Source organism: Apis cerana, linkage group LG1, assembly GCF_029169275.1.
Source record: "Apis cerana isolate GH-2021 linkage group LG1, AcerK_1.0, whole genome shotgun sequence".
In the NCBI taxonomy this organism is placed as follows: Eukaryota; Metazoa; Arthropoda; class Insecta; order Hymenoptera; family Apidae; genus Apis; species Apis cerana.
Window position 1 is genome coordinate 23932979 of NC_083852.1, and position 21514 is coordinate 23954492.

Sequence of the window (21514 nt, forward strand, 5' to 3'; positions counted from 1 at the left end):
GGGATAATCGATGTCCATTAACCGACGAATTTGAATCGAGATTATACCGAGAATTGTAACCTCTGCGCGTTCTCGAAAATTCAACAAGATCCGTCGTTTCTGAACAAGGGTGGAGCGGTCGAGTACGCGATGCGTCACGTTTATCGATTTGTGATTAAGCTTTTGAGTGAGAGATGGCCAGCTGGTTGGGGATTATTTATCCGGAACGAGGGTGGAAATAGTATGTGACGGTTTGAGCATACCCTCGAGTTTAAAATTCGAACGATTCTCTTTCAGAAAGAAAAAAACAAAAGAAAAACCACGTTGTTGATAGATATAATCGAACAAGCAAATACCCTCTATATAGCATATATATATATCAAAACTGCTCTCAAAACTGCTAGCATCAAATCTTCGAAATTGATAAGGAAAGATATAATAAATCGAAAAATATCTAATCGAAAAGCAAGAAAAAAATTCCAACGAAGCTCGTTCGAAAGTGTAATAATAAAGAAAAAAAGAGGGCACGCAACAATTCGTGGAACGATTCGAGACTGAGTCATCCACGCCGAGGCGAAATAAGAGAACGATCGAAAGGGGGAGGAAATAGGATATGGTCATCGACGGATCCGAACGTCATCATCCTCTGGATCTGGCTGGAAGCTACGAGTCACAGGCGCGTCGCTAATTTCCTGTTTTTCCATTGCACGTTAATAAAGGGCCTCCACCCTCGAGGGAAAGGGTGGCGCATTGTTTTTCCGTTAATCGATGTCCACGTCGAAAACTCTCCGCCCGTTAAAATCGTTAAAATCGTGCAATAAACGTCCGGATAGAGAATGCGATCGGTTATTGCCGATGTGTGAATCGTGGATGCGTTGATATTTATTCCAAGACAGATTCGTCTGATTTTACGGCGACGTTAAAAAAAAAACGTATCGACTGCGATTTATCTCTCCTCTTTTTCACCACGAGCTTTCGAAACTTTAATTCAATTTCTTTATTTTTATGCGAATAGATTTAGAAAGATATCACTTTGAGATAAAAGGAACAGTTCAACTTCGTTTCCTTCGAAGGCCGGCACAACGACGACCATTGATCTTAAAAATATCAAAAAGCTCATTAAATAAAACCAATACGTTACAACTTTGTCCATTCTTTATCGTAATCAAAAGAAAAAACGGTCGCATTCTCCCTCCTCTCGCAATAATTACACTCGATAAATAAGAAAAAGGGGAGAAGTCACCGATTTGCCGCGAACGAAGGCGAAGCCATCCGTAATTCCAGAGCGGCCCCTTTCCATCGCGTTCTCATCATCCCCGTGCCACCGTCGGTTCTATATACGTTTCTCTCCCTCTTGGAACCCCCTGGCCTAGCTCCAACCCCCACTGGCCAGAGAGCGGCGATCGATTTAATAACACGGCCATTTTCCCGGCTCACGGACCGAACACACACACACACACACTCCACCCGCTTCGAAACGCTTCTCCTCTACGATCCTCTCCTCTCCTCTCGCCTATCCTATCTTGTTTAGTTTCTCTTATCGGCCTGCTCGTTCGCTGATTCCGCATCGAGCCCAGAGATTTGTCGTTCGTTGCGCGCGCCCGTCGATGAAGGGAGGTCCAAGTTGGCTCGTATTCCGCGTATTAGAAGTGACGATAAGCGGAACAGGGGGTTGTAGATACGGGGTGGAGTTTATCCACACGCGGATAACGTATTATTCTTCTAACGCGCGTTATCGGGATGGAAGAAGAGGAAGAATTTGAGTTTCGCTTTAATTTCTCGAGTGGAATAAGGGTTAATAAGGTATCGTGTCGTTTACGCTGTTTACCATGCTTTGATATATATATATATATCGAGTAGAGGTGTGCTGGTTTTCGAGGTGTGGGCGAAAGCCTGGATACGCTCGCGAACGTGACATTAACTATAGCAGCTAATCGATGATTCTGCGTGAGGTGGAAACTGGGAGAGAGACTGAAATCATAGGAGCTGGGAATATTTTAATATAGATTTGAAGATTTGAAAATTCGATACAAGGATATTTCTCAATATCCTCGCTTCCACTTCTCTCTTACTTACTTACTCTTACTTACTCTATACTGTCCGTGATATTCGTGTATCATTCGTTTTTATACCCCCGTGCGTGTGAACGTAATTTGACCAAATTTCGAGAAGCAAAGAAAGAAGAAATAATAACAAGAGCATACATAAAATACGAAGAAATAGAGAAGAAGATTATCGCGGAACAGGGTAACGCAACGTAACTGCTACGCTCTGCTATTTTAAGGGTACAGAATATACGGACCAGATCTTTTATTTTTCTTTCCCTCCTTTCTTCTTCTTCTTCTTCTTCTTTTTTTGTTTCTCTCCTCCTCCTCTTGTTCGCTGCTGCATTCTCGGCGAGAGGAACGTGCCGAGAAGAAAATAGCTCGGACCAACGGCGTGGCACGGAACGACGCGAATCTTACGGGCTGGAAAGGCGACGGAATGAAAGATCCGAGATTTAACGCGGCGCTATATTCATTCAACGTGTTCGCCTGCGAGATACAAATAAAACTCGCGTAATCACGAGAGAGTTTCGACGAAGGAGCGAAATATATATACGCGCCCCGACTTCTTCTTCTTTTTTTTTTTTTCAATCCCGAGTTTCACCCCCTCGCCTAAAAGCCCTGCCCTGACCCCTTTCTCCTCGGAAGCGTCATCGCGTTATTGTTACGAGCAACGAACGTTCATGGAAAAGTCATTTTTGCTCGATTTTATATGGTTTCTTAATTTTCTTTCTTTTCTTCCTCCTCTCGTTGCATCTTTGGAATTTTTTTAAAAATATCTTTTTGTAATAAATACACGTTATTATTTCGATATCTTTTGCGACAGAGTTATTAAAGCAACTGACTTTCATGCAAGCATCGCTTATGGATCGCGATCTCCTTATATTATTTCCCGAAAACTGTATATTATACAGTTCTAATCCATTCATCCCAGAGATGACATAAATAAATTAGTGGTAAAGTTTATTTCTTAATATTTCCCAATACTTATAAATAAATATATATATATATATATCTAACAGCAACTTTCACAAAGTCACAACCGCTCCCACATGCCCCTCCCCATAATTAAAATCACAAAATCTTTCTCGCATCATTTCCCCTCTATACAATCGCGATTATACCGGACCTCGAGTCGACAAACGCGAATATCCAATCTACGCCTCTCCTCCGCTCGCCTCTCCCTCCCCTCCCCTCCTTCTTTCCTCCAGGTTTTACACCTTAACATCGCCTCGTTTCCGCTTATAACCGTCCAATCGCGATCCAGCCTCGCCACGTATATATACATACATACGTATATACGTGTATATATCCTGTGTCCCTCGAGGAAGAGGATCGATCGAGGAGGGATCGGAATGCCGAGAGGGGTGGCGCGCGCGAGCGTCGCCGCGATGGCTGGCTCGCCTCCAAATCGCTTTAATTTCGTTTACGCGACGGCCAAAGCGGAGAGGAAAGCGGCGGATGGGGGTGCATAGGGACGGAATAAAGAGGAAGTGCCTCCTCTCGACGCGTAACCGGTTGACAACCGAGAGTTTCCACCCGAGTCCAAGTTTTTCGCTTTCCTCCCCTCGCCGTTTTTTCTCTCTCAGTTTTTGCTTTTCTATCGTATTTCTAGAGCGAACACGAAATCATATCGTTCATCGTTAGGGACGGATATCGAGTTGAGGGAGGAAGGGAGGGGGAGAGATCGATGTCTAAACCTGGCTTCGCGCTAATTAATTTCTCGTTAACGAAGTCACGAGCTCCCTTCTTTAAACATAATCGAGCCAAGACGTCGAGTAAGTTGGTTAGAAATATAGGATAAGCTTGACGATGTGATAAAGGGTTGGTGGTCGTTGGTAATTGTGGATTTCGGGAGGTGTGGGGTGGTGGCTGCCGATTACGTTGATTATTAACCGTTTCGGTAAACACGTGTTTCCTTCGTGTCCTCCATTCTCTACGCGTTAATCCCTTTTTGGAGGGATTTGAATTTTAATTCGATTTGCGTTTTCGTTTCATCGAGGATGTAAGTGTTCCAATGTTTGTATACCGTTATTATAACGATTATAAGGAAAGTTTATCGATGGTGAAAATTTCAAAAATTTTGATTTGGATAGAATTTCGGAGCGAAAAAATGTCTATGGTGTAGATCGACGCATTATTCCACCACTATTTGATCCTTCGTTCTCGATTCGCAATTCACGAGTGAAGGGGGAGGATTGGGGAACGTTTAAATTCGATTTTCCGATCCCGTATAACAGCGCGCGTAATTTCGTATCAAGTCTTGCGAATGTAAATTGCAATAATTACCGTGATGCCGCGTTTCCATTAAACGTGCCTCCATCAAACACCGGGGATATCGCAAAATATCATAATTAATGAGATACAGGGCTCCACCGAAAAGAACACCAGAAATGAACGAAATCAAACAACAACGTAATTCTCCGCCCAAATATATTCCGCCAACTATAAATCCACCAAACAAACCAAACAAAAGAGACAAGCGCATCATACCAACCACACCGAAACGTTTATCCGTGCCAATTCTCGTCCCTTCGTTCCCAAAATCCGCCAATCTTCGCCAGAATGATTCGCAATCCCTTTTCATTATTCCTCTCGTCCTTATTTCAAATTTCTCCAGAAACGCGTATAAATGAAAAAAATCATGTATTTAAATATATATATTCAGTATATTTATAAATTTGAATATTTCGTATCTTTATTCCAATTTCTAGATTTAAATTTTAATAAATGCGTAATAAACGCATCTCGAGAAATGTGTTATTTCACCAATCTCTCCATTATCTCACTTGTTCCAATGATGATTCCAACGGCGCACCGTTCGATAATAATAATTTGCATCGCGCATCAATCTTTCACGCGGCTACTTATGGACAAGAGAGTCGAAAGCTTGGAGAGCGTTGCATTTTCAAAGTGTAAGTGTTGCATAATGCAGCGTATATTCGAGGCCCGCTGCTCGCTCTAATCTGCCCTCCGCCAAAGAAACTTCCACCGGATTGCTCCATAATTCAATGAATTGAATGTTTAAAAGGGCTGCGGCTACCGAGAGAGATTCGAATTGATATTTTTCTCACTGCCCGCGATCCTCGCGATCGATTCGAGCCCACTCTTCCCTCCCTCCAACCCCTTTATTATCGCGCCAAATATCTTTTTGCTCTATCTTATCTTTCGGGAGAGGTGTGTCTGTATCGGATTCGAGGCACGAGGAACGCATTTATCAAGCTGCACACGTTGCGCGCCAAGGGATGGAGGAAGGAAGGAAGGAAGGAAGGAAGGAAGGAAGGAAAGAAGGTTGTTTCGCATGGGTGGAGGAGGGTGAAAAATTCTTGGAGGAGAAGGGTGGAGAAAATGTAAGGGGATGGTAGAGGAAGGGGAGAAAATCGGTAGGGCTTGATGGAGGTAACGAGGCCAGTCGAAAGCAAGAGGAATCGAGAGAATGAAAATGAGACGAGAGTGAAAGTTGGGAAGGGTTGAAATTTGGAAAACGAGGGGCCGCGCAGGGGAAGCGGAGTTATGGCTGGTGAAATAATATGCGGGGACGCGCAGATATTAAAAAAACGAGCGTGAAAAAAATTCGACATTGGGTCGTTATTGGCTCATCTCTCTTATTTGCTATTTTTGATAATGATGAAAAAAAATCTCTGGGAAAAAATGCGAATCTGATTGATTGATTTCGATAAAATAAAGAAATTGTATTTATCGCATTATATTCCAATGAGAATTTTCCAACTGAAAAATATTCAGTTCTCGGTTTCGAGTCAGATAATAAATAAGTAAATAAATAAATAAATAAATAAATAAAATTTTATCTAACTTTTAGAGAGAGAAATTTACTTGGAAAGTATTCTTGATGGTGAAAAGTGTAACCAAAAAAAAAATTTGGCAACAAATATCGGATTTTTAGACGAGTATCGATGTTCTGCCGAAAAAATATTGGATTTGACAAATATATAGATACATCGTATATTCGTATTAATCAAAAGTAATCGTGTCTATGGATAAGATCACGTAACATCGATGAATAAAATAATATTCCTTGTTTCTCCATCGTTTCATAAAACTTCTTATCGTGTATCCTCAGATCGGATGATTTTCCATGTGAAAGAAAAGAGAAAAAAAAGAAAAAAGTCGTCGAAAAAATGTCAAACGAGTGGATTGTTGTTCGAGAGTTGGAAGGAAGACAGAGGGGGAGGAGCAGAGAGGGAGAGAGAGAGAGAGAGAATGGCAGGCAGTTATTCGCACGAAAACGACGGCCATGCGTGGGACGAAAGCCACTCAAACGGCGTTCCCACACGTAAGGTCCGAGCGCGAGTGTCCCTAGGCGAACGCTAGCCAAATGTCACGACGCTCGAGCCAGCGCCCACGCGGTTTTAACCAGCTTTCGGTTGCGCGTCGTCCTCCTGGAATCTCGAATTATTGGACCTCCAATTGGAATTCGCGCGACCCCACTTTTTTGATCGCGTGCGGGACGATTGAGGGGATTAAAAATTGCTGGAAACATCGAATCGCAAGATTTCGAACTTTCTCGATTTCTCAAATTTGAAAGGGATTCCAATTCGTCGCCGTCCGTTTAAAATAGCGACACACCAGCTTTCGAAAATACTCGCGAAATGACAAAAAGTCTTCTCCTCGTTTCAAAAAAAAAATCTCGATTCCCGCGAACTCGGCGAAAATAAAAACATTCACGCTTCTTTCCCTCCCACGATCACCGAGAGCAACGGCTGTTTCCAACCGTTGTCTCGTCCGCTTCCTCGAACTCGATATTCTTCAACCGTCTAACGACCGTCGGGGTCCTCTTCTCGTCGTCGCGGAGGCGCAAGGAAAAAAAGGAAGGGGGAAGGGGAAGGGGAGAAAGGAAGAAAGAGAGAAGCGAAAAGGAGAGGAACTGGATGGAAAGAGATTCAGACGGTCGTGAAACGAGAACTCGCATCGCAGCGCGAGTTTGCATCGCATCGCATCGCATCGATCGCGGGGAGATAAAAGCGGGTTGTATCAGGGAGTGCAGTGAAATTAGAAACCGACGACGAGGGTTGGGAAACGCAGGGGGAGTTGGGAGGGCGTCGAGCGAAAAGAACCTATTTCTTTCCCCCCCCGACCCCGCCGCGACTCCTCGTCTCGCTCCCGTTTCCTAACAGGATTTCATCCGACGAGCTTCTTGGAAAATCTAGCGCGCACGCGTTCCGTCACGCCGCGTAATGACGGTATCATACGGATCGCGTCGATGCGAGGGGAGGATGGTTGAAACGAAAGCCGAGGGAACGAACGAGCGAGCGAGCGAACGAACGAACGTCTCACGCGTCGCTCGCGCGAAATAGAAACGCGACGCGCTACGCGGGAGGGTCAGCCTGAGGGACCGCGGTTATAAACGAGAACGACTTGGAAGGAGCGCTTCCCTCCGTGTGTATGTATGTATCTCTCGTTTCTTTTTTTTTCTTCTTCTTCTTCTCTTTCGAGGGGGATGGTTTTTTTGGTCGAAAGAGTTTGTCGACAGGATTGCGCGTCGATGATCGGGAGCTTCATTACTGGAGCGAGTGTATGTTACGTGAGAATTTTTGAAGAGGTTAATACTATTATTATCGTTTGCGTGATTCATTTTTGCAATATAAATTGGAGTCCGGTAATAATTGTAATAATTCTAAAAATTCTCGGAAAAGATGAATGAAAAACACTTTGATTAATTTTATAAATGAAAAAAGCGTAACGAGTAAATTTAGTTATTCTCTCTTGTGCGTGATTGTTTTCATGGAATATGAATAAATTTCATGAAAAACAATGTTCACCATGTGATGTGTTACGTGCGTGTAACACGTGGTAACGAAAGTATTAAACAAAGATTTGTTTCGTTCTATAAATATCACGATGCGTATATTTAAATTTGAATATTTTTGTTTTCCTTTGCGTATTATATGTTATATATATATACATATTCTGTAAATTTTTACATTTAAAAAATTTCCCGTAAAATACACAAATACGTCGCGTATATCGACCGTTCTTTTTACTTCGCTCATTTCGCTTATCGTTTTTCCACCAAATCTATAAAATCGAATAATATTGTTATAAATAAACATTTCAGCAATTCGATAGAATTATTTACATCAGACTTTTCTCGATTATCAATAAGGTTCTTTGCCATCTTTACGGCAGGGAATATGTAAAGCAATTGGAGCGTTAACTTTGCTCCAATTTGTAAGATTCGAAAGGGAAGGAACGTTTGTTTTGGAGTTACTTGAGCATATTTGTTTTCCCCGTTATATATTTTAAGAGTGAAGCATAGCGTGTACGTATATATACCAACTTCGCGTTCCTGAAGATCTTCACACACACACACACACATATATATATATTTTCACATATATACATATATACATACATACACTATTATTCTCTGTTATCTCTCTGTTTCGCGCAGAGGAAAACTTGATATACGTGATAAACAGGATCTTTATTATCAAGTATTTTACAAACCATAACGATCCACTTTCTTTCTAAAACTATCGCAACCCTTGGAACGAAGAATTTAAAATTAATACATAAAATTGAAGAAAAATACAAAAACTTCAACCGTGTATAATCCATCCTGATTATCGCCTAATATCCTCATATCAAATTATAAAACTTTGAAAGAGAACGTAACGTAATTCGATTCGATTCATCAAATAATTACACCCATTTAAATTTAAAATTCTGCAACAGACATTAATCACGCGATAATCTATTTACGAAAAAAAAAAAACCTTGCTCTCGAACATATTTACATCCTTCGCAATTTTCAGAGAAAAGGGAAATCCTATCCCATCCTTCTCCAAGGTTAATCGATTAATTGTCGTGCGAGAAAAAAAAAAAGAAAGAAAAATACGAAAAGTGAAAAAAAGGAAAGGAACGAGCAGCGAGGAGGGCGCGCAAGACTGACGAACGAAAGACGAAGCGGAGGTTGGGAAGGGAGGGGGTTGGATGGGAGTACGCGATCCAGCGGTGTTGGGCACGGCGCGTACCCCCGGAGGGTAAGTTCAAACGAAAACTCCGCGGCGTCCAACGAGTTTGTATCGAGCGTAGGAGGTAAAAGCGAGCGAGAGAGAGAGAGAGAGTAGTACTAGTAGTAGTAGGGACGAAGCTCGGTCGGATAGCTTAGGACCGAGAGAGAGAGGGAGAGAGAGAGAGCTGGGCGAGGATGCTAGAAAACCGTGAGAGGATGGGAGGACGAGGAAAGAGCGGAGGAAGACGGGGCTTCCAGAGCGAAAGAGAAAGAGGGAGAGACGGAGGCGGTCGTGTGGACGGGAGAAGGAAAGGGAGTAACGAGATCGGAGAGAAAGAAAGAGAACGTAACGGGAGAGAAGATATTCTCTCTCTCTCTCTCGCCTCGTAGCAGAGCGCGCGATGCTGGTGCTTGCTGCAGAACGAGCCTGGGACGAGGGAAACGAGGGATTGGTGAAGAAGGGAGGGGAAACTGCCGCAGACCGAGGCCATGGTAGGCGAGGTGAGGTGGCAATCAATAAATATACAGAGAGAACCGGCGGAGTGCGAGGGAGAGAGAGGAAGAGAGAGTGGTAGATCGAGCCACGAGGAGGCGAGAGAAAGAGAAAAATATAGGGGGATGAGGATCGTGGGAGAGAGAAAGAGAAGGAGAGCGAAGCGCTCGTCGCGTCTGTCCGACCGACCGTCGGTCCGTTCTTGCGTCCCCAAAGCCCCCACGAATCTAACCGACGCTCGTTCGAAGCGAGAGAGAGAGAAAGAGAGAGCGAGAGAAAGGGAGACGGAGAAAGAAAGCGGGACAGGGGGATACGATATGGAAGTTGATGGAACGAGATGGTAGAGCCGGCCACGAGAGGGAGAGGAAGGGAGAGGAAGGCTCCGGAGAGAGGCTTTGCTTGAAAAGACAGGAGCAAACGGAGAGAGGGAGAGAGAAGACGCGCGACCGACAACACACAGGGATGCGAGAGAAGGTCCGGGAAACGCGTATATACCGGTCGGATCGCGGAGGTGAAGCAACGAAATAAACGAAATCCCATCGAATGGAACGGTCGGGGAAGATGGAGAAGGACCCATCGTTCGGCTCTTCCCGCCTCTTTGTTCCACGATTTCTTCCCGATACCCGGAAATATTCGAGTCCGTGTTTTTCAAGGGGGCCGCTAATTGGAGAAGAAGAGATCGGGTTAACCGGTACTCGAAACGAAAGGAGAGGGAGGGGAGGAAGGAAGGGAGAGAGAGAGGCCTCTCTCGAAAGAGATCTCGAGGAGAGGCTGGCCATTAACGATGGGATCTATGATTAACGTCCGGTCCGAGGAACGATGTTGGACGGGTATCACGAGTTAGTAACGGTATCGCGAGTTTCGATTCGAATCACGAGCCGATAATTAACGTGTATAAACGTTATGCGGTGGATGCGCCAACATCGACCGATTCGACGGATCGATTCGAGGGAATCGGAGCGTGGAAGAAAACGCGGAGCAATGGGTATTGATTGCCACCGTGCGAAAAGTCGCGACGCCCCATTCCGTTCCCGGCCACTAGGAACGCTCAACCATTTCCGCTCCGGGGAGCTTCTTCTTGCCCTTGTTCAAGACGCGCCATGATTTTTCCATAAATGTAGACCGGAGGAAAAAATCGCGAATAAAGGATATTTGATGTCAGCCGAGTCTAAAGGGGTATCCGAGGATAAGAGTGTATTATTGGAAAGTGTAGATTGCCGTTCGAAACTTTCCATTCGAAGGAAGGAGACGTTGAAAAGATGGATGGATAGGATAGGACGGACGGCTTTAATCAGTTAATAGGAACGGAGAAGATCCGAGACCTTATCGGGGCGAGGTCGTCGTGTGAAATCGTTTAAAGGTAAATACACTCGAATTAAAATACGGCTTGATACTTGGATAATGTCGAAGCCGCGAGGCCGTGTCTTCTTTCGACGCGGTTCGCGAGAAACGAGAACAACGTGACAAGTATCCTCGAATCGCCGATGAGAAAAGGCTAACCGCCTCGCCGAGAAGAGAGGAGAAGGGCTCGATTGCAAGCGTGCAAGTAGTGCTAATTAAAGTAAGTGGCCGAACAGGCCTCTCCTTCCTCAAGAACGCGTTATATATACGTACGGTATATACACATACTTATACAGTCAAGCGCAAAAGTCTTTATATACGCTCTTCTTAACCACAAATCCACCTCGCTCTGCTTGAAAATCCTAACTTTTAATCAAATTTTTCTCCAATTCCTAGAGCGCGATCGTATTTCGAATACAATTTTTTTCTTTAGATAAAAATAATTCGCGTCGTTAAAAAAGGATTTCGATTTCACTCGTTTGAAAATGATCGAATACCACTAAGAAGAAATTTCTCCGTACGCGCGGAAATTTCGTATGTACAATGACAATTTTTACCTCAATTTTACAAGTCGTGATCCTCATTTAGAGTGAACGAAGATTTTCGTAACAGGCTGTACCTATATAAAATACGCTGGGTTCGGCTTCTTTGGGAGAGAAAGAGAGAGGGAGAATAGCGTTAGAAGAGGTCTTGGGCAAGCATGAACGGAAACGAGAGAGAGGCCGGGTGAAAGAACAAGCCAGCCGGAGGAATATCCGTTCGCTCAATGTGGTATGCACGATACTAAAACCTGGAGGGAAAGAGAAGAGTTGAATGGTCTTGATGCTTGTTCAAGGTCTAAAACTTGGAGGAATATACAACGTCTGTGGAAATTCTACCGTAGTACGCCGTAGTTGCGTTCTGCTCGGTGGAAAGGTGGAAGAAACTCGTGGATACATCGTAATACGTTCGCTTTTATTACTGTTACAGTGTAACGGGAGCTGTGTATATCGCTCTCTTGGCCAAAATAGTTTGAGATTTTATCGGTTGTGCGAGCATGTTTGGATATTTCAAGTTAGAATGAGAAACATCGATATTTTATTATCGATGTAAAACGAAACGGGAGTATTATGTGTGAAAATAAATATTAAAACTAGATTAAGACGAACGATATAGATCAATCCAATTCGAACGATTGCTCTCGAGAATTATTTTTGAGAATGAAAGTTACCCTAGAACAATCAAACCAACGTCTATCTTCGAAAAACATTCTCAAGAGTAATTCTCCAAGATTTTACTCTCAAACTTGTTTTTATTAAGAATGTATGGTACCGAATGTGTTCAAAGATATCAATAACCCCCAGTAAGGCCATCGTGGGAGTTTCAGTCCTTTCTGTTACTGCGATCTCCCCTTCGAAGATATTCATGAGAATTTTTCTTAATTTAAAAAAAAAAAGAAAAAAAAATTAGATTCTGAAAAGTTGGGATTCTGAGAATGTTGGAATCCTGATTTTCAAGTCGAGAAGAAATCGAGTCGAATCGGGCAATATAGAAAGTATCGATATCAGGAATCCCTGCTATTTTCAATCCACGAAATATTTTCGATTCACTTGATCCTGGAAAAAAAATCACCGACATATGACACGATTTTTTCGATTTTTCACATCCTCAATTTTTATCCTAAATGAACTTGACCGAAAATCTCACTTTTGAATGATTATAGGAGAAAGAAAAATTTCAAGATTGATCATATCTTGTGTTTAATGGTTCGATGAGCTTTAAAAAAAAAAAAAAAAATAGCGAGAGTCGCTCTTTAAAATGAGCAAAGTACTCGAGACCTCGACCTTGAACTTGTAACACACATACGCTTTCGTATACTCTTAATGTAATACAGGTCAGAGAACTGAAATTAAAACGAGTCATTCATAAATTTATTATTCAAAGTAAAAATTTCATCGATATCTTCGATTTCATAATTAATACGGATTGTTATGAAAATCAAATATATATATATATATCGTATTTATTATATTTATGGACAACGATGAATCGACACCAGAAAGATAATTTATTATTATGCATCCTCCCCGCGTTATTTCGCGTCGGTGCAAACAGCTTGATTAATGAAGCTCGAAGCTACGGGCAAAAGAGATTACGTCGATAATCTCGTTCGATATCCAACGCCTTTGAACATATCGATCGCGGTGTTATTAATCGCGGTGATTCTATCCCCTCCGTCTTATTCGTCAGCAGTCTTGCAGGATCGTTGAGTCGAGGAACTTTTTAAAAGTTCCTTCTCGTGTCTCATCTCGTTTCATCTAACAAAAAAACGTGTCCATAATAATGGAAATGAATAATAACGACCCGACTTTCGGATCCTTAACCGTGATAATTAGAAAAAAATTGAGCAAGGCTGGTAATTTTAATTATCCACCAATTTATTATTTTCCATCTTTTATCGAAGATAAATTACGTTATGTATTCCGTAATAATTCGCCTTGATTCGAGACCAAACCATAATAAATGGGCCGATAATAAAATAATCAAGCATTTTAAGTATAACTCGATAATAATAAGAATACTTTAAAAGAACGTACAAGTCACGAAGTCATCAAAGTTGATCAAGGAATCAATTCGGTTGAGGAACGGGATCCTTCCGTTTTAAAAAAAAATATATATCTCTCGGACAGAATGGAAGAAATTATGTGTTTCCACGCTTGATATAATAAGGAGAAAGAGAAACGAAACGCGGGGCGCAAGAGTTGGAGGGAGAGGGGGAAAAAATGGGGGAAAGAAAAATTGGCTTACCGCCGAAGAGCGCAGTTGGATCGAGCAACGGATTGGCCTGGTCCGCCTGGAGTTTCTCGGAGGCGGAGGTGGCGCCTGGAGTCGCCGTGGCCGCCGCTTCGCCTCCGCCACCTCCACCGCCCCCGCCACCTCCGCCCGATGCGGAGTTCTCCTTCTCCATGCCAGTCCCCTGAAAACGAGCATCAGCGTTTCGTTAAAACCGTTAAATTCGCCTCCCTCGTCCTTTCTCCTCTCCATCTGGATCGAGTTGAAAGAACGTGTAGTAGGGAATGACGAGCAAAAATACGAGGAAAACCAAGGAGAAAATATATATATGTATATGTATATGATAATTGGAATTTGTTTTAAATCGTAAGAGATTACCATTATAGATATCCCGTCGTGGATTTTGAATTAATTAATTTATTCGCTCGTTTAGAATACCATACGTGAATAATTATTTAACGGTGTATGAGCATGGAATGATCGATGAATGGAAGAGTCGATAATAACGGGGCACGTAGCCGTAGGGGAACAATAGTACTATTTGTTTTCCTTTCATTGTTTCCAAAGCACCGTACGATCATTGCGAAAAATCTTCTTGCGAGAGCCTTGAACTTTCTGGATGGCGAAACAACGAATCGAACCACTTGGACCGAGGAATTAACGGCGCGAACGTTAAAAAAAAAAAAAAAGCAAACGTATAAAAAAAGAAGAAAAAAATACATCAAATAATGTCTCTTTTCAAAAAAAAATTAATTACTCGGAATAACACGCGCGAGTTAACAAAAGAAAATAAAAATAATGGTCGGAAAAAAAGAAAAGCGCAATGTCTGTGTAACGTCTGGTTCCCAGTTAATTATGTTAATACACCGAATACGCGGTGTCTCGAAACCCGCGAAACGCTCCTCTATCTCTTTCTTTTCCCGCTTTATTCTTCCCTCCCTCCCCCCCCCCTCTTTTCCCCATCTCCTCTCTCCTTCCCTCCTTCCCACCGACAGCCAGTAGGAGGAAAGGTGGAGGGGGAGGAAAGGTAAAAATCCAACGATATTATTTCAGTCACGCGCATATGCGGCCACGTATGTATATGTGTGTCTCGCATGTTCATTCGATGACTGTTTACCAGTCGAAGAAAGGCTTCCTCTCGAGCGCTTTAAATAAAGGTCGTTCTCCCCTCCACCGTTTCCCCTCCAGCGCTTCAATCAGCTGACTGGCACACTCCCCTCCCTCGCCGCCCAGCTGTTGTATAAATATACATGGTTACAACGTTGAGTCAGGTTAGGCTGGTGCTAGGCTAGACACCGCACCAGCCACTGGCACCGTTATTATCATACACTGTTGCCTTACGTATAGTTGACGTGTATCGCGCCCCGAGAGTAAACGTGTACAACATTACTCGCACTCTCGCTTCTCCACGATCTCAACCACGGTTGTGGATGACACAATCGCCGAATTCGATAATTCAGGATTATTTTTTTTCGTCACTTTTTTTCCCCCAATTACTCGACACAAATTTAAACGTGACACTTGGGGTAACGTTCGAAGAAATCTTTCGACGAGGCGAGACGTCTCATACGATTCGTATTCGTATCGGATTATCGCGAGGAGTAACTATAACTATAATGTAATCGTACGAATAACAACGGTTGGTGATTCGGATGGCAATTTGTTATTCAAATCAATTTTCTAATCTGTTCAAATATGAATCGTGCGACGAGATGGTTAATGTTATACAGAGATAAACATATTTGCCGATAAATTTATCGGGAAATATCGGGCGGAATGTTTATCTTGAAACTTGACGAAAAATAATACCTACGTTTATATTTATATTTAAATATACGTAGAGTTTTTAAATATTTATTGAAATTAAATATTTAACGTGGCAATGAAATTTTAAAATAAATTTTAAAATTAATAAGGAATTAAAAAAAAAAATATTGAACGTAAGATAATAATAATCGGCTGCTAAATATATTTAGCAACGTGTTAATCACATTGTTGATCATTTACCTCGTGCAGAAGTTAATAGCTATTTGAATAATTGAATATAAAAGATTGAATAAATTTCAATAATTTTGTTTGTATATTATTTAACACATATTACCCAATATTATTATCCAACGTACAACTTTCTACCCGAGTAATTGCTTTAAATCGATATTTTCGCGCGTAAGTATATTTTCATTCATATTTTTTTTTTTCGACGATAAAAAAATTCCCGTCGATTGGAAAGAAAAAAACACATATTGCTTCGGAATTTGAGAGAGAGAAAGAGAAGCGATATTAAATTCGAAAATAAGAGAGATGGAGAACAATTCGAGAGAATTTTTTGCCATGATTTTAAAAACATCACCGCGATGCCGGGAAGCCTTTTATTCCTAATCGAAGGACGAAGCCGCGTGGAAGCCCTCGATCGCCGGAAATTGTCTTGGACCAGCGCGCTTTCTGCGTTCCGGGGATCGATGGAGCGCTTTCTCCTCCTCCTCCTTCTCCTCCTCCTCTTCCCCCTCCTCCTCCTCCTCTCTCTCTCTCTCTCTCTATCCCTTGACGAGTCCAAAATCGACGTGCAACCGTGTCATCGGCGATCGATGAACCCCCGACATCGACAAACTAAGACAGAGCACTTGAATCGTTTCGGTTACGGAACATTCGTTCGATTGATTAACCCAATTCCCAACGCCACGCAAAACAGTTTCACCCTACGTGTTTTATCCTCTGTAATACATTAAATACTTATCTATCCAATTTTTCGTGATCTATAAAACATTATATAACTAGTGTAAGATTTTTTTCTCCGCGTATCAAAATGAAAACAAACGATAATTTAAAAGAGAAACTCAAAAGAGACGTAATATATTATTCGATCGAAGTGCACGCACGAATCAAATCGATACTTATACACATGTATATTACCGTATATCGACTATATTCCTTGCTACACTCTTTCGTTGGAAAACGTTTAATTGGAATGAATCGCGTCAGGAACGAATCGACTCTACGCGTGGAGGTAAAATGCGAGCATCATCCCGTACATTTCCTACAAATTAGAAATCAAGTCGATTTCCTTCTCAAACAAAACACTAACAGAAATGCAACATCATCGTGACGAGTGTATCTTAATAAGAAATATTCGAAGCAAGAATTTCCTCATCGAGGATCGTGGAATAGCAAGTTTTTCCCGGTCGAAGGAACGTAACACCGGTCGAGAAATCGATGGTCGTAGCCCAACCTCTGCCCCATCCCTCTCCCCTGTCCCTCCTGCCCTCTCTCTCTTCCACTGTCTCTGTCTCTTTCCTCCCGACCCTTCCTTCGATCCTCTCTCGCTGACCGAACGAACGAGCCTCTTCTTATTCGTCGTCTTCTCCTCCTTCTCCACCTCCTCCGCCTCCGTCTCTTTTCTCTCCTCTTTCTCTCGCCAATTTACGAGCGCCTCCAAGTACTCGCAGAGGCTGAAAACCGGGCAGCAAAAGCGTAGAGAGCCTCGTTTCTCGATATTCCCCCGGCTACCAAGAATTCGACGCTCGTGCACCGATCACTTCGGTATTCCCCGCATGGTACAGAGTATCCCGGGAATATCGCGCGGCTTGCGAACGGCGAATTTTTTACCAACTTGGAGGGAACCGTCACGTAGCGCGTTATTCGCTGGTATTCCAAAATGAACGCGTACAATCGAGCGTGAAAGTTACTGCGAGACCATCTTTCGATCCGAGCTCTAGTTTCCATTTGGAGAGCTCTTTCGTGGTCTTTCGTGTGAATTATTACGCGGGTAGGATAAGCGAGAAGGAAATTGTGTTTTCGCACGATGTTCTCCTGGTCGTCTAAAATTAACACGCTCCGATCTTAGTTTCTCCGCGGCCTCCTCCCTTCCCCCCTCGTCGATTCAAATCGAACAATGTAACCTTTGAGAAGGATTTTTCTCGAGCATCGATCAGCACAATGTCAGCTACAAATCCGAGAGACGAGCTTTAGAAATGTGAACACTGACCGATGGTACGGGCGGACAAAGCATAAATCACGAAACGCGTTAACCTAGATTCCGTTTCTTCCAAACACGCCTTCCACCGAGTCCTTAAAATGCATAAATATCACCGCCACGTTTTTATAAATAGCACGAGCAGATGAAAAAGGCGGTGGGAGGAGCCCGTGTAAATCCGCGAATGGATTAAACCGTCGGGCTAATATTTTCGTTCGAATGGTTCGACCAACCCTGAGAACGCGATAGAGGGTGGAAAGAAAAATGGAGGCAGACACGAGCAGGGTGTTCACAATAACATGGAAATGGATGCAGGAGACGCGTGTCTCGTATATCTAGCCGAACACCGCTACATATAGGGAAAAGGGCCTTTTCCTTTTCAACGGGTGTAAAGTCCACCGGTTATTTGCCGAGCACAATGACCCAGACATGGCTATGAAACATTATTCGTCGATACACGCGTAGAGAAAAGCATTATTTTTTAATTGCTCATAGCATGCTAATCATCGTAATATAAATGAAAAATATATAATATTGGATGATCGTAAATTTTGAGATCATAATTGAAACTTGAAACATAGGTTTCTTTTACGACATTTCTCAAACAAGTATTTCTTTGTATAATAAAATTGCTGCTGCGATTATTTCTTTTCTCCTATAAAACTATAGGTAAACCATTGACAAAGAATATTTTGTCGATAAGTTAGGTAATTGATAAATTTTTAAATCAGCGCCATCTCGCGTTTGGATCCTGGAAGCTTTCACTTGTTACTAGCATAGCAGGATGTACAAGGAGGTATGCGAAGTCGAAGACAAGGAAAGCAACATTGTGCGAGAAGGATAGATAGTAACTTCGGGTACACGTCACGTGACCACTGTCACGTGACCACATCGTTTATTACTTCGTAAACATTAAATCGAAAATTAATTAATTATTCATTTTCTAGCAAAAATCTCTACACTTTTAAGCTCTCGTTTTAAAGATAAGACCTTAAACAACTTTCATATATAGCTTTTAACGATAGATTTGTTCTAATTAATTATTTATTAACGATTAATGGGTCATGCGCAAAGTGACGCTACCGATGCGTGATATATTTTTCATTAATTTCTTATTATTACAGGATTGATTTATAAATATCAATGAATGTATTTGAAACGTTACTTCCTTCTTTACTTTCACGTATAGTTTTTGTTCATAATATTTTTCTTATTTGCATAAAAAAAATCGTTTTATGTTTCGATATCTTCCAACATTTCGGATATGCAACAGAAAAATTAATCAATTATTAATTTTTTAGTAACAATTTATGCATTTTTAGACTCGTAACTTGAAGCTGAAACTTCAGAGAAATTTCTTGTATCAATTTGAACGCGAAATTCTTTTCAATTAATCATTTATTAATGAATATCATAGAGAATGTTTCAATGGGTAACTCCCATTCCGTAACCGAGTAATAAACAATCAATTTTTTCATACAAACCATCACAAAATTACGAATAAAAACTATACGTGAAGGTAAAGGAGGAAATGAGGTTTTAAATGCATTCATTCATATTTATAAATTAATCCCGTAATATTAAGAAATTAATGAAAAATGCATTGCATATCGATGTCATCGATTCGCGCATGACGCATTAATCGTTAATAAATAATTAATTAAAACGAAACTATGGTTAAAATCTATACGTGAAAGTTATTTAGGATCTTAGCTTTGAGATGAAAGCTTAAAAGTGTAGAAATTTGTAGTAAAAAACGAATAATTAATTAATTTTCGATACAATGTCGACGAAATGATGAAAAATATGGTCACGTGATAGGTATCACGTGATAGTGGTCACGTGACCAAAGTATCACTTCTCTATCCTTCTCGCACAATGTTGCTTTCTTTGTCTCTGACTTCGCATACCTCCTCGCATGTTCTGTTATACTAATAACAAATCGAAGCTTCCTGAATCCAAACGCGAGATGGCGTTGATCCCAAAACTTTTTTAATTGCCTAACTTATCGGCAAAGTATACTTTACGTTAAAAATTTACAGCAACAAAAGGAAACATTGAATTAATTAGAAATGAATAAAATTAATGATTTAAAGTAACGTAAAGCAGAATAACAAAGAAAAGAAAAACGTTCCCTTAAACATATATGTTTTACGTATAATTTTGTATTTTTATTCGTAATATATAAGTTTTATATGTCATATGTATATTTTATATAATATATTTGCATTTCTACATGTTTAATTAACAGAAATAACAGATTAAAGGAGCGAAGAATGTGATTAAATTGTAGAAAAATGTTCACTCACGCCACTTTTTCCCTCATTATATTCTCCTATCACAAAATCATAATTTTGAACAAAGATTTAGAAGAATGAATGAAAAAAGAATTGACACGTGGTAAATATCTGCGAAATGTTCATAGTTTTTCATACTTATTATTATTATTATCTGTGATAATGATCTAAGGATCGTTAGTTTCGTTTTTTCTTTTTCTTTTTCTTCGCGACGCTTAATAACATTTTCCGACGGTTCACTTCAATTCAAGTAGATTCAGGATTATTACAAAAGATATAATATTTAACAATGATGATCGTACAAAGCGGGTGATAATATTCAACCGCCTCGAAATTCGTATTTTTAATTTTGACACGCCGCAAAATTGCCAGAAGATAAATTACACGCGGTAGGAAATAACGAACTCGTGTTTCAACGCCGATTTTACGTATCTCTCCACGGTAAAATTTTACACGTTTGTTGCGTTGGGCACAATGAGAACTTCATTCGACAAAGAGGGAATGAATTATTTACCGATCGATGCATATGATAAACTCCCGTCCCCTCGGTTATTTGCATAATGATTTATATTTTATTTGTTAACTTCGATCGTTTAATCAAGACCGCGCTGCGTGTTTGCCTATCCTTCACCGGCTATCCATTTTCCAATGCGTTCATAAATACATATAAATATTTTTCATTAAAATTATCGGCCACGATCTTCGTCCTCGTACGCGTTTATCGTTTTTCAACGAATTCGCTTCGTTTCGAGAAACAATATTCGCGTTTTTAAAAAAGAGAGAGAGAGAGAAAGAGAGAAAGAAAGAAAAACGACCATTGTCCGATCTCGATTTCGCGAGAGATGATCGATTCGTTCATCGATTGGACACAATTCTTCCGATAATCGTACGACAATAATCGCAGAAATTCATTGCCCAACATCGCGTATGACTTTCGAGTCATATGCGAGACATGCATATCAATACTTTTTATGCCTCATTTGCTTTTTTCGCTACGATTTATTGTTCTACCATTTCTTTGTAATCCTCTGTAACGCCATACGAACTTTCAAATCATATACCTACATATCTGTACTTTTTACGCCTCGTTTGATTTTTTTTTCTTTCTTTCTTTCTTTCTTTTTCCCCGCTTAAATTTATTATCCTGACATTTCCTTGTCCAACAACACTTTCGAGTCGTGCGGACGATACTCAATATACTTTCAAATCTAATTATTTAATTTTCTCCCTTAAAACTTATTATCCTCCTTTGCCTCTTCGTCTCGATCGAACGATTATCGTTCGTAGCAAATTTATACTTTCCCGTATATCGATCGGAGATTAGAACAAACGAATCGAAAATTAGTGCGAGAATTACAGGATTTCATGGAAACGATTCGATTATGGGAGAGAGAGAGAGAAAAGGAAGAAAACTTAAAACTCATCAAAGAGAAAGACGAAAGATTTCTTCCGAAAAAGAATGAGAATCTAGAAGATCCATATATTTTTTTTTTATTATAATCCCCCTCGATTGCCCCTCGATACAAAACGCATCTGTTTTTCCATCTCGAATCAAGAATCCTGTAACCTGTAACTGACACGGATCAAACTACGATCGACTGTGAAACAACAATTTTTTCGGGGAAGGGAGGGGGACGCGCG

General features: G+C 41.1%; 1 protein-coding gene across 50 annotated transcripts in view; it reads right to left on the reverse strand.

Moving 5' to 3' along the window:
* The window catches only part of LOC108002081 (bromodomain adjacent to zinc finger domain protein 2B), a 136191-nt gene that overhangs the window by 30158 nt on the left and 84519 nt on the right, over positions 1-21514 (reverse strand). For 38 of the 50 annotated variants that reach the window (XM_062086905.1, XM_062086885.1, XM_062086863.1 and 35 more), the window contains exons 1-2: positions 13985-14002; positions 13622-13790 (exon numbers count right to left, since the gene is read on the reverse strand). In XM_062086905.1, coding sequence (XP_061942889.1) covers positions 13622-13790; positions 13985-13987 — 172 coding nt within the window. In that variant the 5' untranslated portion in view covers positions 13988-14002. Of the gene's footprint in view, positions 1-13621; positions 13791-13984; positions 14003-21514 lie in introns of those variants that run through there. The other 12 variants (XM_062086785.1, XM_062086759.1, XM_062086768.1 and 9 more) reach the window with 2 other exon arrangements.